Below are 18,632 nucleotides of genomic sequence, written 5' to 3'. Positions count from 1 at the left end.
AGACACTTCACCCCAAAGTGCTCCTGTGGGGATTGTCCACAGTATTGAGAGTATACAAGTGACATGTAATGTAAATGAGCCGAATGCGTGTGAACGGAAGACTTTTTTGAAAACGCAAACGTTCCCGTGTAAATGGGGTCTCAGTGTATCAGTAGAGTTGTGTCAATCTGATATTTACAGTCTTTTAGCTCCATTTTGGTCTCCAAATCCTGAGAAAAACATCTGTCTCTTTAGCTGCTAAATGCTCCACCTTGTTAACGTGTCTGCATGCTGTTGAGCAGGTAGAGTGCAGTGGGTTTTTACAGCTTTTTCTGTAAACACAACACTCCGACAGAAGTGATAGTGGATTAAAACTTGCTGCAAAACACTTTAATTTAGAGAGGAGAGAGAGGCTCAGTGTACTTTTAGGATGTTGTAGTTGATATCAGCCAGGTTCTTATTTCCACATCAACTTGTTATAAGTGTATCAGGAGAGTTGTGTCAATGTTATATGTACAGTCTTTTAGCTCCGTTTGGTCTCTGAATCCTGAGAAAAACGTCCGTCTCTTTAGCTGCTAAATGTTGTTTACCAGCTTCTTAACGTGTCTGTTTTCTGTTGAGCAGGTAGAGTGCAGTGGGTTTTTACTCTTAATGCTTTTTCTCTAAACACAACACGCCGAGAGCGGTCAGAGTGCCTTAAAACTTGCTGCAAACCCCTTTCATTGAGATGTAACACGGGCATGCATGTTGCAGCTGCAGGACGGAGTCGTTGCTTCACTTTCTGTTCCTTTCACAGAAGTTGCAGAGCATGCTGCAGATAATGGAGGTCCATGATGTCATGCACACACACACCTCCAACCAGGGCTTTTGTTGAACCCTTTTTTAAACGTCTCCTCCCCTGCATTCAGTCCTTACATCCCCCCCAATTCCCCCTCCCATCCTGCTGCCGTCACCCCGCACACTGAGGCCTCTGTTCAGCTCTGTGTGGGAGAATAAGTGACGGGTGGACTAGCAAAGAGGGAGAAGAAGTAGAGGTGGCAGGATGAAAGGGGGGAGGGGGAGGGAGGGTGAGGAGTTGCGCAACAACTGAGGGCACAGAGAGGGGTGACTCTGGGGGGAGGAGGGAGGGAGGAAGGAGCCAGACAGCGGTTAGAAGATGAATTTTATGAGCTGGTTTGTGAATGGGAGAGAGAAGGTGTGAAAAGCTGCCCGGCAACAAGGAGCGGAGAAAACAAGAGAGACACGAGAAGGGAAAACAAGCAGCTCAGAGAGGCTGGGTTAGCTAAATGCTAACGTTAGCATGCTCACAACAACAAGTTTAGCAGGTATAATGACACCTATGTCAACTTTTGTGTCCTTTCTCTTTCTAATTTTGCAAATTTCTGCAAAATACTACTATGTCTAAAACTGCACAGCTCCTACACTTTTAACTTAACACATTTTTTTCTTTAATGTATATTCATCCTTCTTTTACACATTTGTAGATTTTGTTATAGCTTTATGATATACCCGCTCTTGTACACACTGTAATGCACCATCTGTCTGTATTTGCACAGACCCTCTCCTTTCCTTTTATTTTTTAAATGTTGCAAGGTTTGTGCATCGACCTCTTTTAAAACGTAGCAACCAGGTGCAAGACCGTAAGCATTGATCAAAGAGAAACAACAAACAGCAAGTACATGAAGCTCAGTGTTTCCCATACATTGATTTATTTATGGCGGGTCGCCACAATTAAATATCCTCCGCCACAAATGGATCTCATAAAAAAAAAAAAATGTTGGTGGTCTAATGCAGGGGTTCCCAAAGTGGGGGTCGCAAAATGTCAGGGGCTGTATCTGTATGATTTCCCCGCAGTGAGCCACCCCCCCCCCGTTGACAATCCACTAGCGCAGTGTTTCTCAAACTTTTTTCATACCTCTTATGAAATGTAGGCTACATTTATTACGGAGCTTATGTCCGAGACAACAGACTATGCAAAATACACTGCATAGTATGACACAAACCTCCGCTGTGGATTTTCAAAACAAAATACAGTAAGACTATGGCCGCAGGCCCAAGTTTAACTCTGAGGCCTGCATGGTCTGCCTACAAATCAAAAATAAAAAACGTTTATGCAGCCCCAACAACAGCCTCTGATCATCAACAGACTCCATGCAATGCTTCATTGGATGCATATAAGATAATAATCTCTATCTCACTCCTAACACATCTAAATCTACTTTCAGCATGGATACATGTTCATAAAATACATCCATTGTTTATTCTATATGCTTCTTGATATCCTAAAAAAAACATTGTTTTTCTAGAACAGATTACAAATCGCCTGAAAATGGTACAAACAAGTGGCAACATGTTTGACGAAGGTGTTGCGCTGGGCTATATCACACAATCGAAAGTGAAACTTAAGCTCGCTCCATAGCGGAGATATTCCCGCGAGAGTGCGGAAAACTTAAATTAATTCACTGGCAAATCAATAGTTCTCGGGTTGCAGGTTGCCACCACAATGCACTGCCCTTCAAATCTCCTCTAAATCTAATAATGAAAGCAATGCCTTTTAATCTGAATGAATCCAGCATTTGCTATTGGATTCCCAGATTAGACGGAGATTACAGAAAACTGCACTCATCCCTGGAAATAATAACGAGGACTGGCGGGAAGATAGATTCCCTCTTACAGTACAATCAGGACAGACAAACAGACAGTAGGTAGGTCAGAACAAAGTCATTTCTTCAACGCTTCAGCCGAGTTCATCCACCCAGCGATGAAAGCATGTCACTTCAGGTTAAGCCATCTCTCCACCCTCAAATCCCTTTGTGTCGTCCCATTTGTTCATCCTCTTATCCTTATCCTTTATTCCCCTCAGAGACACTTCCAGTCTCTGACACAGGGAGGTTCAGACCCTCTGTCAGCCCCAGGCTCCGTGCAGGAAGTCGTTTAGAGCAAGAGGAAACACAGCATTTCTGTTGTCTTTACAGGGGAAAGCTATATCAGGATAGCAAAGGATAGAACTGTATTTAACCCCAAGGGAAAGTGTTGTGCAGCAGCAGCAGTAAAAAGAAGGAAATTGTTCAAATATAACAATATCAGATTGTTTTGATGATAAGACTACGGCCATGCTCGCAGCCTTTTAAGGCTGAACAGAGCTTTTAGTTTGGTTTAAAGATAGGGTTAGGGGGCAAATACTAACACGCTCTAAATAAAATTGCTGACACTAACCGCGTTCATGATTGCTATCTTGTAACAGAAGTTCACCAACCGGCCATGATTGATGTTTCTCCGGAAAACATAGCAGTTAAATGAATAGGGTAAATTGAGAAGTCTCCAATTATTTGTTACCACAAATGATCATTGCTAGCTAACAGCGGCTATCATCACTTCAATTAGGGCACAGCAGACACATCCCGTCTGGTCCGGCAGTGGCTCAGTCAGTAGGGGCTTGGACTGGGAGCCGTAGGGTCGTCGGTTCAAGTCCATGACCAGACTTAAATATGGAGTGTGGACTGCTACTTGGAGAGGTCCCAGTTCACCTCCTGCACTGCCGTGGTGCCCTTGAGCAAGGCACCGGACACCCCCCTTCCCCCCTCACTCCCCTGGCGCTATACAATAGCGGCCCACTGCTCCTAGTGCTAGACTCCTGGTACTAGGATGGGTTAAAAGCAGAGGTCACATTTCACTGTGTGCAGCATGTGTGACCATTAAAGAGAGTTTCATCCCTCCCAATTCTATTTGATTCAAGCCAAACCTACACAGTCCGTAGCACAAGTGTGTTAGCATACTAACTTTGTGCAATTATATTTTAACAAAGTAAGCTGAGGCTTCAGAACCTCAATGGAAACAGGACTTCATCGAGGTATCCTGAAGAATTTGGGTACTAAATGCCCATTTCATTGACTGAAAAATACACTGCGTTCAATAGGACTTTTCAAATCAACAGATCACTCATAGTCCTTGTCAACACAAGTCATTCCCACACATTCACACACTGCCATGCTAAGAACCAGCCTGCTCATCAATAAGGGGGTTGGGGGTGCAGTGTCTTGCTCAAGGACACTTTAACTCTCTTTTGTAGGAGACAGGAATCAAACCAGAAACTTGTCAATTCCTAGACAACAGAGGCTTCTTCCTGGACTGAGCTTTGAAAAGTAAGGAACACAATAATAAAAAGATCAATATCTATATAAAGACCTCTTCTGAGTGCACATGGTTTCTCGCTCTCACATGTACACAGCTATCAGTAATGAGTTCAGGGAAGAATTAACGTTAGGAACTCTGACGTGCTGCCTCTGGCTCCACGTCCAGCAGTCGCCTCTCGAATAAACCAGGCCAAGCTGAGGGGAGCTACTGGGCACAGTGGGAGATTCACTGGTGTGTGTGTGCGTGTGCGTGTGCGTGTGCGTGTGCGTGTGCGTGTGCGTGTGCGTGCGTGCGTGCGTGCGAGAGGATAAATTGAGAGTTGTGACAGCAGCTCAGAGTGTGTCCCAGAAACGCTTCATCGCTTCAAGGAGAACCAAGGCCAGAGAAGGGTGGGGATAATTCTCATAACGGCATCCTGTACACTCCAGTGGTCTTTGCACGTTATTTAAATATATCCGCACATTTTGAGGGGAAGCAGGGAGGTGCAAACTTGCCTGAACAGAAACCATTAGAGGAAAGCAGTTCAAAAATATATGCAACATGAAGATGCATCGAGGGAGCCAGCTGTTAGCCAGGTGTTCAGCAGGAATGTGAATGTTCACAGATGTGTTATTTTAAAATACACACTGTATCAAATCAAATCAAGTTTCATTTATATAGCACATTTAAAAGCGATTTTTGGTTGCGCCAAAGTGCTGTACATGTAATAAAAACACATTACTACAATCAGAATCAAAGACAATAATTAATAACAGAAATATAAAAAACAAAAACACAGGGAATAGTCAGGTGTCACGCTCCGCTCTGACTAGAAGGCCAGAGAGAAGAAGTGAGTCTTTAGTGAGGATTTAAAAACCCCTAGGGTCTGGGCCGACCTCACATGGAGGGGCAGAGTGTTCCAGAGCCTGGGGCCAGCTGCTGCGAAGGCTCTGTGCCCTCGGGTTTAGAGCCTGGTCTTGAGCACTACCAGCAGCAGCAGAGTTCGGCTATATAGGCCGGAGCCAGCCCATTTAGGGCTTTGAAAACAAATAAAAGGATTTTAAAATAAATCCTGAACCGAACTGGAAGCGAGTGCAGTGAGGCCAGAATTGGGGTGATGTGGTCACGCTTTTTGTGGCCAGTCAGAAGACGTGCAGCTGCGTTCTGCACTAGCTGCAGGCGTCTATTGAGGCCTGGTCCATACTCACATACAGAGCGTTGCAGTAATCCAGTCTCGAGGTAACAAAGGCATTAATAACCCTTTCTAGGTCTTGACAAGATAAATACCACTTGGTCCAATAGTCTTATTTAAAAATAGCAGGATTTGACTACGTGCTGACCTGCTTGTCGAATTGAAAAGTGCTAGTGAAGGTCACTCCAAGGTTCATGACAGAGGGGAGGATGTTTTCATTGAGAGAGCCCAGAATATCAACCGGAGAGGCTGGAGTCCAAAGAAAATGAACTCGGTCTTGCTCTCGTTGAGGTTAAGGAAGTTTGCACACTGTACACGACTACTGACTCTTCACACCTTCTTCTAAAACAAACTATTGGAGCCCATTAAAGATGGAAAGACAATGTGTGGTTGCTTATCTTCTACATTGTTTGAATTCATTCTTATGTGCACTTGCTGTTAAGCTTACACTGTATGGATCAATACATCGTCAATGACATCGGACGTACAGTAAACCCCTAACCCACGGCCTGTTTTGTCCCTTTGTCAATGCCAATAAAGTTTATACAAACAACATGGCTACGTCCTCAATGTTGACTAAAATAGAGTCAAGTATTACTTAATGCAAAAAACAGAAAGACAGAAGGGTATGAGGCTTAATGTAATGTTTTATTTATAAATTGTCACAAAATAGTGAAAAATGTCCTCCCCAATTTCTCATGGTCCAAAGTCATGTCTTCATGACTTGTTTTGTCAGTCCAAAATCTAAAGACATTTGATCTAATGTGATATAAAAGAGAGGAGGGTAAGCAATCTTCATATTTGATCAGCTAAAAACTGCATTTTCTGACAATTACTCCTTAAAAATCACTTATACAATTAGTCAATTATGCAATTAGTTGGCAAATGTTTCTGTCAATTGACGGATGTTGCACCTTTTCCAAAGAAGACATTCGATAAGCCTTGACATTACATTTATGGGACGGGTGGCGCAGTGGTCTGTGTGTTTTGATCATCAGATCAAGGGGGTGTTGGGGAACTCCAGTTCGAAACCCGCTCCCGCCCCACTGCGTCAGGCCGTTGTGTCCTTGGGCAAGACACTTCACCTGAATTTGCTCCTGTGGGTATTGTCCACAGTACACGTATGATATCAATGTGTACTTGTAAAAGCGCCTCGATGACTTTGAGGTGTGAAGACGGGTGGTGTGGCGCAGTGCATTGATCAAGGGGGGTGAAACCCGCCGCCGCTGCGTCTGTAAAGCCGTTGTGTCCTTGGGCAAGACACCTGAACTTGCTCCTGTGGGTATTGTCCACAGTAGATGACCATTACATGTATGTATGTATGATGTGTATTTGTAAAGCACTTTGAGTCATTGATAAAGTGCTATAATAAATATAAGGATTATTATTATTATTTATTACAAAGGGTTAAAGAACTCAAATATTGCTGTGTGTTGAAAATGTTCAGCACCGTTCACCGAGGTGAGAATAACACCTCGAGTGGGCGTTGGATCAAATCTGATGTGCTGTATCGTGAGAGGACAGTGAACCCTGCAGAGCCTCAAGAGGAGTGAGAATTCAGTCTGGTGTAAAGCCAGGAAAACAAACATTTTGGCTTTTTGCACGTCGGTTCAGCTTTCATTTGGCAAAAACAAACTCCACTCACGGCGTCAAGACATTTTAAGATAGTGCCACTTATTGTTTTTTAAACTAAACCACAAAATCATGAACAAAGGACTTACAGAGATATAGACAATTGAGGGTCTTGTGTGGGGATGCCAGCCACCATCAGACTGCACATGACTCCTAGAGATGTGATTCACTCCCAGTTTATCTTTAGCTCTGCCAATTAATGAGACTTCACACTTTGAGACACTGACACATTTCAAGACAGGGATAATTATGCAAATCTAGAAAGACAGCCGGCAACATTAAACCTGCATTTGAACCGTTTACTCACATTTAGTGTACTATATTCCTCACAAAACACATCTGTATACTGGAAATATATACAGATGCAATGCTTCTAGCTCCACGTGGAAGTACTTGTGGATGCAAATGAACACATTTAGGATAGTGCGGGCTTGTTCGATCACTTACAGGTGATGGTATTTGCATACGAAACATCTGGATACATTTGAACTCGGACAAGATTTTTAAGTTAGCGTCCCGAAAATACAGCTTTAGAAGCGTCTGATGACAAAGAGAGGGCTGTATCGTGATTACTGGTGTTTGTTTAAGGTGGATCCAGACACAATGTATGACTCACACACACCCACACCCTGTCTGAAGTACTGTATTAATAAATCCGTCTGTGAGTAGAACCCATGACTCTCTGCGGATGAAAAGCACGAAGAATCGAAACGCTAGCGGAAAATATACCAATTTTTTTTTTTTCTTTTAATCTAATAAGATGTTTCGTGTTTTTGGCTCCTGATCCTAATCCAAGTCCTTTCATATGGAGTATCTGTCAAACTGATGTTTATATTTATCCAATATTAATTAAATATGTATCTGAAAGCATACTACTTAAATCTGACATATCTTGTTGTTCATAAGCTATTTAATAAATCAGATGGTCCTGGTAAAGAAATGAACGTTTACAAGGTCTGAATTATTCATATGAGTTTTTGAGTTTTATATATAGCACCAATTTGATTTTCCCGAGACTTTACCAATCCATATTTAAGTGTCTTTATCAACATCAATACATTTGTTCTCGTAGCTATCGGTTACAATAAGTCGTGGAGGGCAGCCAACTTTGTAAAAAGTAAAATAATCTCGTTCTAGCTCGTCTTAAAACCAAAACAAACATTTGGACTGTAGAGCCAATTATAAATATGATTAGTCTGTTGGTGTGCTGCCTGTCAATCACAAGCATACGCTGCTTTATTCTTTGTTTTACTAATATGTGGTAGTAAATCCAAGTGAGATTAGGGTCCTTCTTTCATAGACCTCATCTGACTTCTTTTTTAAAACATTGAAGGCTTCTCAATACTCTAATTTCCCCTCCTCGACTCCTATCCTCGTGTCTTAGTCCCGCCCACAGGAGATGCGAGCGAAGGAGTCGAGGAGGGAAAATTAGAGTATTGAGAAGCCTCCATCGTCTCCTTCTGGTCATTAGAAACAATGCAGGTTGTAAGCTCTATAACATAGTCTATTTTGAATCTAATGGAAGTATGTTGGGTTGGGACTTTGGGGTCTCACAAAGAAGACGTTTGAAGACTTAACACTCAGGAAATAACGGCCATTTTTCACCGTTTCCTCACACATTAGTCAACAATGAAAATCATCGTGAGTCTCCATGATGGGATCCAAGCCGAGTGTTGGCCAATCCTGAAGTCATTATTTCCCTGAACTTCCCTAATTTGGAAAGCTCCACTTTTCCTCCGTGATTCATTATCGTGCCCCGGCTCTCTGTTTACGCGCTCGCTCTCCCATTCAGAACGTAATCACCATTTCCTTCCAAATAGGTCACAGCCACAACAGCCAGTCCCAGGACCAGATGACGGGATAATCCCTGAAATAAATGGCAGACCCCATCGGCAATCTGAGATTATCACACATGTTCAAATTAGATTTCATATCCCAGCAGGTGGGTTCCTCGTGTGTGTGTGTGTGTGTGTGTGTGTGTGTGTGTGTGTGTGTCCAAATGTGTGTGTTGGAAAAAAAACCTAGTGTGACCCATTTCTTATACGCTGTGAAAAAAATAAAACGTCCTGTTGCTAGGAAAAGTCCACAGTTAGCCCAGATGCTGTTATGTTCGGCAGTGGCTCAGTGAGTAGGGGCTTGGACTGTGAGCCGTAGGGTCGCCGGTTCAAGTCCCCGACCAGACCTAAATATGTATATATGAGTGTGGACTGCTACTTGGAGAGGTCCCAGTTCACCTCCTGCCCTGCCGTGGTGCCCTTGAGCAAGGCACCGGACATCCCCCTTCCCCCATTGCTCCCCGGGCGCTGTGCAATAGCTGCCCACTGCTCCTAGTACTAGACTCCTGGTGCTAGGATGGGTTAAATGCAGAGAACACATTTCACTATGTGTGCTGTGTGCTCTGCATGTGTGACCTTAAAGACCATTCAGATTATCTATCTATGTTACACACGTGTAGTTTTTAAAGGGCATTAGAATTACATTTTAAAAGCATTTCAGGAAATAGAGCCCTTGTGTGAATAATAAAGTGTTCCAATAAAACTACCTTTAACAGGGGTCTGCTATTTAAGACCATTTAAAAAGCCAAATAAACAACAACATAGGAGTCTTGAAGTCAAAAGAAGTAACAGTAGTGTCATTTTAATACACTTTAAACATGGTAAAGGCTTACTATCTTAATATTTATTAAAAGGGAGCAACCAAAAGGTGAGTAATTAGTTCATTTCGCTCCTTTAAGACGACATCAGTGCCAATACTCTTCTCTAAGAGTAAGATTAATAAATGCATTGAGTTGTTGATTGTTTTTCTGATAAACTGATTGATTGCTTCTTAAATTGTCTTCACAATGTCGAAGAGTCCAAAGGTGACATCTTGAAATGTGTTGTTTTTGTCCCACTCAAAGCCTCAAAATCCATAGACAAACACACAATGATATACTGTATTTACACTGGAGAAGCTTGGACCAACACTTGGTTGGGGTTTTAGATATAAAATGAAACAAAATATTAAGTAAAAAAACTGGACGATTACTTTCCAATCTACATTTTAAACCGTTTTAGGTTGAATGAAATGTCAGAAAAGTTCCCAGGACTTCAGCTTCTGCTACAGTATGAACTCAAATATATTACATTTAATACCATTTATGAACAAGAAAAGCATCAAATCCCCCCCTTTTTAAACATGACAGGAACCAGATAAAATATAGCATTTGTATTGTTGCAATTGCTTTGCTTTACCAACCTAGATATAATCAATTTGAATAAATATAAACACACAAAAACAGCTGGAACTACGTAAATGAAAGCCTCTCTGTTTGATTGATTTATCCAATATGTTGCTAATTAACTTTGTGTCCCTTGAGTAATTCATTGATTATTGTTTCAGCAGTTTGTATGCTCTTTGCCTCCAGGGGACACTTTCTGTCTTGTTAAAAGAGCTTTATCTGTGTAAGTAGAAACATTCATTGATTGAGGTCTTGTTAAACACATCATAGGAGTTGTATCTGTATTGGTAGAAATATTGATTGATTGGTTTTGCTCAACACATGGTGGTCTAATGCGTGATATCCCCTTACCTTCCAGGCTGAAGTCCAGCAGCACATACTCGTAAACAGTCTCCGTTTTTGTCTCCACTTGAGGTCTCTTCAGGGTGGAGTAGATCTTCCCGGGGCTGCTGTCCTCCGGGTCTTCCAGCTTCCTCAAGCCGCAGCCCATGGCCTCTGAGGCGGGGAGCAGCAGCAGGCTGACCGGGGTGGGAGAACCGGAGCAATTGTTTTTGTCAGCCTTCAACTTTACCGGGACCCCTCCATCACATCCTCCCCGGTAATCCTTCTGAGTGCTCACAGATAAATACAAAATACAAACACTGTAAAAGCAGAAAACAGCCGGTAACCGGAGGAAAGGAGGCGGCTGTTTGTGAGAAAAGTGTCCGGGCTGATGTGGACTCAGGTCGGACGCGTGGAGAGGAGGAGCCGCTCTCTCTCTCTCTCTCTCTCTCTCTCTCTCTCTGGAAGAAAAGTTTCCTCCACAATCAAGCCTGCAAAAGGATAATACAACTTCCGGTCTACCTTTCAAAATAAGATGCAGGAATAAACAACCCTCAGTAGGGGAGGCAGTGGCCGTGCTGAAAAACTATTATTTACCTACTAGTAAATACCAGTATTATACAAATGTTGTGAGGTAAAAAGTATTTTATTTCCCTAACAATTTTGCACATTTCTGCATAATACTTCTACTCAAAAACTACCTCTTCCTTTCAAAATAAGATACTGGAATAGACAAACAAATCAGTGATGGAGGAAGTGTTGGCAGATGCTCTACAGAAATAAAAGTATATATATTATACCACTAATAGCATAATAATAGCATATAATCATTTATATTTTTCTTTTATTCAATTTTAAAGTGGACCTATCATGTATTTTTAGGTCTCAGATATATAAACGTATACAAAACATGTCTATGAAGTGTTTTGCTCAAAATACCAAACAGATCACCCATTCTAGCCATGCCTCATATCCCTCTATTTCACTTCCTGTTTCAAAAGTGCTGATTTGAGGTATAAAGCTGTAAAAAAAAAAAAAAAGTGAGAAAGGAGGCGGCTGAGTTCATGGGGAGATTCTACCGTCAGATTCTGCCGTGATGAAACGCCATATCATGGATTATCAAGGATTATCTCTGAAACAGTATGGAGCTCAAAGGCTTTCTCTCTTGCCGGTTATACCACAAGGTGAGTTCCTTTTTACTTCCTGCTTCTTCACACACATGCTCTCCAGTACAGGTTAGCTCTGAGTGTTAGCGATGCTAATGTAAACACCGACCATATTACGTCCAAAACAGTCGGGCATTGTTTCTGATAGCAACGTTTCTGATAGGCCCGTGGGTGTAAAGCCAGCCTACATTTCCGATATTGCGTCATTTCGGACGCAAATCTGGATCAGCTCCGTTGTTCCCCCGTTTTTAGAGATTTGGGTACGGAGGAAAAAAGAGAGGGTTTTATTTTCTGACGCTGCGTGAGTTCCCCGACTCACCGGGGACACATGTTTATGTATAAAAGACATCAAAAAGTGAATTTTGCAGGATAGGTCCCCTTTAAGTATTGCTATATTTTAATGTCATATTAATTTTCTTAACCCTTGTGTTGTGTTCGAAAGCTGTTACCGTTCATGGTGTTCGCGGGTACATTTTGACCCAAGATTTATCTCAGTCCAAAACACAACAAAAAAATAACTATCATCCAATATTGTTTTAATTATATCATAACTAACTTATTATGCATTCATAACCGTACAATCCTGTTGTTATTTTATTTTATGGCCCAGCCCAGGGCCGGCCCGTAGCACTGGCGTTATAGATGTTCGCCTATAGGGCGCCAGATCTGGGGGGGGTGCTGCGCTGGTTGCTCTGGGAGCGAAAAAAAATTTTGGGACCGTTGGTGCTCATCCTAATTTTCCGCCAGCTAAAATCTCGCTTAGGGCAGCAAATTGTTTAGACCTTGGCCCCACCACATATTGCACACGTGCATGTGTGTGTTCAGGTTCAAGTGTCACATGTTCTTTGTGAAGGGTGGAGTTCCCGTGGGGGGAGGGGGGCAGAGGGAGGGCAGACCAGGTGCTTGTTGCGAACAATTACTGTTAGATGAAGTGACTGGGAATGGGGTCGTGTTAAAGTCAAAGATGAATCTTGATTGGGCCAAATTTGACCCCGAGTCACTCACAACAATTCCCAGACCCGAAAACCAAATTATACACTTTGTTTTTTAGAGACCTTGAGACTTGGCTAAAATGGTCAAAATCAGGTTTGTAGTGTTTAGCTGCTGCTGCGGATGATATCAGGAAGCCTTGTTCCGATACAAAAAAACTAGAGAGCAGTTATCACATAATTTTAACTTGAAACGGGTCACGGGAGACCCGAACACAACATTATGGTCCTTTTCTTACATTTGATCTGCTTTAACTTTGTTTATGTACCAAATACACTAAAGCAAATTCCTCGTATGTGTTAACCTACCTGGCAACAAACCTGTTTCTGATTCTGATAGACCTACCTCTCTTGCAATTTTATAAATATCTGGAGAATACTAAAAAATATACAAAGCCTACTGTAGGTATTTTTCACAGTAGGTATTCATATTCCTCCTATTATTTTTTTTAAATGTCTGTTTAATTTCTATGCATCTTCATATCGCTTTTCAAGGTTTTTCTTCCTTTTTAAACATCGGCTCTTATATTTTTCCTTTGAATTTAACTTACTGTATTAAAGAATGTGCCATTATAAATCCTTGTTAAAATCTACGTGGCAAAATTAACAGAAATCTGATTATGACAAGTAAAAAGCTAGTGTTCAAATGTTACTTAAATTTACAAATGTATTGAGTAAAATAGATTTCAAAAATGTTAATTATTTGTCTTTTTCATTTTGCACAGCAGTCACAGAATATTATGTTTCCGTCGGTGCTGCTGTCGGCCATCTGCCCTCTTCTCCTCCCTGACCTTTATTACGAAAGAGTAATTTAATCAGAGACATTTATCTGTTAGGATTTACTTTCTTCCCCTGTGTAACTTAAGACTCTGACTGCTGCTTCGTGTCGTATATGACTGCTCTCAGGTTATCTAATGAATCTGAAAGCACATCCGGACCATGTGGCATCAAGCACAAACACACACACACTTTAAAATCGGTTGACCTCTGACCTGTGTCCCTCTCTGACTTCCACTCAAGCCCATTAGCAGCACAGAGCTGCAGACTGATGCTCAGCAGGAGGCCGACTGCTCGCCACACAATAAACAACAATTAAGTCCTTTTCATATTCTGAATGGTTGGCAAATGCTTTAACTAAGTGCATTTACTAATGTACACTTAAGCAACATTTTGAGGGTCGTGAGTAATATATAATGTACTATTCTGAAATGGGCCAACATTTATGAACTTTATCATTTTAAATACATTTATTGATAAGTATGTTATACTTATACTTTTGAGATAAACATTTTGAATGAAGGACTTTGACACTAGAGTACTACCTATTTTACTGAAGTGAAATATCTGAGTAATACGCCCAACTCTAACGCACATGTTATCAGTGGAAATGATCAGAATCAGAATCAGAATCAGAATCAGAATCAGAATTAGAATCAGAATCAGAATCAGAATCAGAATCAGAATACCTTTATTAGTCCCACAGAGGGGAAATTTGCAGCGTTACAGCAGGAGAGAGCCACAGACAGCTTAGTGTTGCATATCTTACTGTATATGCGTTAAAAAAAAAGTTCTAAGTTATAATATAATAAATAAAACAATATGCTAAAAAAAAGATAAAAACTAAAAAAAGTTTTTCAAAAATACAGATAAAAAACAAATCAAATCTACAAATCAAATCCTGTAGCAGTTCTTAGGATTTAGCAGCCCGGTATATATTACAGTTATTAAAGATGGCATATGTATATAAAGTATATATTGCACATAGTTTGACGGTATTTAACAGCAGCAAGTTACACAATCTACAAAATACAAGATACATACCTTGTAACAGTAACAAGGGTTTAGCAGCCAGGTATAAATTACACAGTTATTAACGGCATATATATATATTACACATATTGCACAAAGTTGGTTTGTATTTAGCAGCAAGGGGTGTTATAGTCTGTGTTGTGGTGTGTGTAGGGGGGTCTACTAGGGGCAGTGCTGGTTGTAAAGTCTGACCGCTGCAGGAAGGAAGGACCTGCGGTATCTCTCCGTGTGACAGGTGGGGAGAGTATGTCACTTTATTTATATTCTTTCTGGAGCAGAACACCTTGGGAAAAATGCTAAATGACCTAAATACAAATGTAAATACAGGAGTAAAATAAAAAAGCTTGTGAAAGAAGTTAATAGGTTAAACCTTTTGTATGATTTCCCATATATATATATACACAAGTCCACATGCTGTTAAGACAACCAAGAAAGTCAAGAAGTTCTCAATCTTTAAGTTACTTTACAATCTGCAATCCGCTCACACGTTTTTAATACACAACAATTTGCACAATATCTGTTAATTGGAGCATATAATATCTTTAAAATGTAGATGAACATCTTCTACTTCTATTCTGGGCCAACGTATTCTGTATAACTTGAATATTCTAATATTATTAAGTGGAATTTCTTCCTATGTGAGACAAACGAAAAAAAACGATATGCATTTCTGCTCTTAATGTCTCACACGTATACACACATACACACACGTACAAACGTACACACGCACACACACACCACAAACACACACACACACACACACACACACACACACACACACACACACACACACACACACACACACACACACACACACACACACACACACACGTCACACACACACACACACACACACTAGGGGTTTCACCAACTAATCGACTAGTCGACTAGTCGACTACCTTTACCACTAGTCGGCGCTGTAGGCCCTAGTCGACTAGTCGTGGAAAAAAATGGAGGTAAACGAGGTGCTGCAAAATGCTACAAAACACGTCCGACATTCTTATGTATGGCAGTACTTCAACGAAGATGTAACCAACTCCACAGTGAAGTGTCAGTTGTGTACAGCTGTACTGAAGTACTATACAAATGCATCTGCTATGCGCAACCATCTGAAGATGAAACACCCGCTGCCGACAGCTAGCACTAGCAGTAATGCTAGCACCAGTGAGCAACGGACCGGCGTCAGCACTGAACAGAGGCAAACGAACAGCAAGAGAACACGGGTCAACAGTGATGCGGATGATGAGCTACGGGATTACTGCCAGCGGACACCGCATATCCCCACAATGGATAATCCACTGGAGTGGTGGGCAGAAAACGTGCACCGCTTCCCCCGCTTTCGAGGAGCTACCTGGCTATTCCAGCCACAAGCACCCCGAGTGAGAGGGTTTTTTCCCTGGCAGGCAACACTGTCACCCGAAAGCGGTCAAGCCTCCTTCCCTCACATGTCGATGCGTTGGTGTTCAAACCAAAAATATGGAAAGGTGGACGTTATCGTGGAGGACAGCGAATAAAGTGTTGCGCAATGCGCTGTTGCGCACTGGATTTACGTGGCATTTATGTAAACAAGAGTTTTTTGCTGTCGATTTTGGTGAGTCCAGTGTTTGTTATTTACTCAGCCATGTAACACAAATTAAAATGCAGTGTTTAATGTTACTGTATGAGTTCCAATAGAAAATACAGTTGTAAACCTCTCTTTGTGTGTCTCTATTATGACGTAACGACTAGTCGACTACTATTTTGAAAAACTAGTCGACTAGTAAATATTGGTAGTTGTGAAACCCCTAACACACACACACACACACACACACACACACACACACACACACACACACACACACACACACACACACACACACACAGATGGAGGAAGTACAGGACTGTCTCAGAAAATTAGAATATTGTGATAAAGTTCTTTATTTTCTGTAATGCAATTAAAAAAACAAAAATGTCATACATTCTGGATTCATTACAAATCAACTGAGATATTGCAAGCCTTTTATTATTTTAATATTGCTGATTATGGCATACAGCTTAAGAAAACTCAAATATCCTATCTCTAAATATTAGAATATCATGAAAAAGTATACTAGTAGGGTGTTCAACGAATCACTTGAATCGTCTAATTAACTCGAAACACCTGCAAGGGTTTCCTGAGCCTTGAAAAACACTCAGCTTGGTTCAGTAAACTAAATCACAAGTATGGGGAAGACTGCTGATCTGACTGCTGTCCAGAGGACCGTCATTGACACCCTCCATCAGGAGGGTAAGACACAAAAAGAAATTTCTCAAAGAGCAAGCTGTTCACAGAGTGCAGTTTCAAAGCACATCCACAAAAAGTCTGTTGGAAGGGGGAAATGTGGCAGGAAACGCTGCACAACCAAGAGAGATGACCGCAGCCTTAACAGCATTGTGAAGAAGAGTCGCTTCCAGAATTTGGGGGAGCTTCAAAGACAGTGGACTGAAGCTGGAGTCCAGGTATCAAAAGTCACTGTTCACAGACGTGTCCGGGAAATGGGCTACAATAGCCGTATTCCCATGGTCAAGCCACTTCTGAACTCAAGACAACGGAAGAGGCGTCTGACTTGGGCTAAGGAAAAGAAGCACTGGACAGTTGCACAGTGGTCCAAAGTCCTCTTTTCAGACGAAAGCAAGTTTTGTATTTGATTTGGAAGTCAAGGCGCCAGAGTCTGGAGAAAGGCTGGAGAGGAGCAAAATCCAAGTTGCTTGAAATCCAGTGTGAAGTTCCCACAGTCAGCGATGGTTTGGGGAGCCATGTCAGCTGCTGGTGTTGGTCCACTGTGTTTCATCAAGCCCAGAGTAAATGCAGCTGTGTACCAAGAGATTTTAGAGCACTACATGCTTCCGTCTGCTGAAAAGCTCTATGGAGATGAGGAATTCATTTTCCAGCATGATCTGGCACCTGCCCACAGTGCCAAAACCACCAGTAACTGGTGTACTGACCATGGCATTACTGTCCTCGATTGGCCTGCAAATTTCCCTGACCTGAACCCCATAGAGAATATGTGGGGTATTGTGAAGAAGAAGCTGAAAGACACCAGACCCAACAATGCTAATGAGCTAAAGGCCGCTATTGAAGCATCCTGGGCATCCATAACACCTCAGCAATGCCACAGGCTGATTGCCTCCATGCCACGCCGCATTGATGCAGTAATCCGTGCAAAAGGATTCCCAACCAAGTACTGAGTGCATTAATGGACATTTTCAAATGTTTGATTGTGTTTTGCTGTTATAAATCTTTTTTTTTTACTTGGTCTGAGGAACTATTCTAATTTTTTGAGATAGGATTTTTGAGTTTTCTTAAGCTGTATGCCATAATCAGCAATATTAAAATAATAAAAGGCTTGCAATATTTCAGTTGATTTGTAATGAATCCAGAATGTATGACATTTTTGTTTTTTTAATTGCATTACAGAAAATAAAGAACTTTATCACAATATTCTAATTTTCTGAGACAGTCCTGTATAGTCAGAGTAGCAGCTGAGGCTCTGAGCCAGTAACGCCAGCTGCAGATCGTCATACAAAACCACTGCCAGGTGGTCAAAACACACACACACACACACACACACACACACACACACACACACACACACACACACACACACACACACACACATGGATTCATTTCATACCTCCAGTATCTGCTCATCTGGTCCATCGTTGACGACCTCAGAGAGATAATGCCTCTTTCACACATGTCGTTATTTTACAATAATAATAACTCCTGTCTTTAGTACTGGTGATAATAAAGCTCGTTATGATGTATTGATTGATATTAGTTTTCCTGTGTAAAGATTATTGTCTGAATGAATGACAGGAAGGAGAGGAGGAAGCAGCTGGGGGAGGAGAGACTTGAGGACAGGAGGACAGGAGAAATATTTATTGTGTATAAACTCTGTATAATTGTTATAATGGTCCAGCTGCTGTTTTTCAGCACAAACAAATGAAAGAATCTCTGATGCAATTCTGTACGTTGGAAAGCCCTTATTTAGCATTCATAAGCATTATAAAAACATGCAATATATAACGTTGTTTTAATCAAGTATTTTCATATATTCATCCACACCTATACTCCTGTGAGCACCAAATTGTAAAAGTTTTTCTTACAATACTTAAAATGTTTCAATTAATCTTACTATCTTCCGAAAGTGAGTTTTCCTGTTGGATCTTCAGCATCACATAGTAAACTG

General features: G+C 41.4%; 1 protein-coding gene across 2 annotated transcripts in view; it reads right to left on the bottom strand.

Moving 5' to 3' along the window:
• Window positions 1-10,891, bottom strand: part of rftn2 (raftlin family member 2) — a 30,461-nt gene extending 19,570 nt beyond the window's left edge. For both annotated transcript variants that reach the window (XM_079662551.1, XM_079662552.1), the window contains exon 1: window positions 10,488-10,891. In XM_079662551.1, coding sequence (XP_079518677.1) covers window positions 10,488-10,626 — 139 coding nt within the window. In that variant the 5' untranslated portion in view covers window positions 10,627-10,891. The remainder of the gene's footprint in view (window positions 1-10,487) is intronic.
• Between the last annotated feature and the right edge of the window lie 7,741 nt (window positions 10,892-18,632).

This window comes from Notothenia rossii (genome assembly GCF_949606895.1).
Source record: "Notothenia rossii genome assembly, chromosome: 2".
NCBI classification, from domain to species: domain Eukaryota; kingdom Metazoa; phylum Chordata; class Actinopteri; order Perciformes; family Nototheniidae; genus Notothenia; species Notothenia rossii.
Note: the sequence above shows the minus strand (reverse complement) of the source record. Positions and strands in the feature narration are given on the sequence as shown.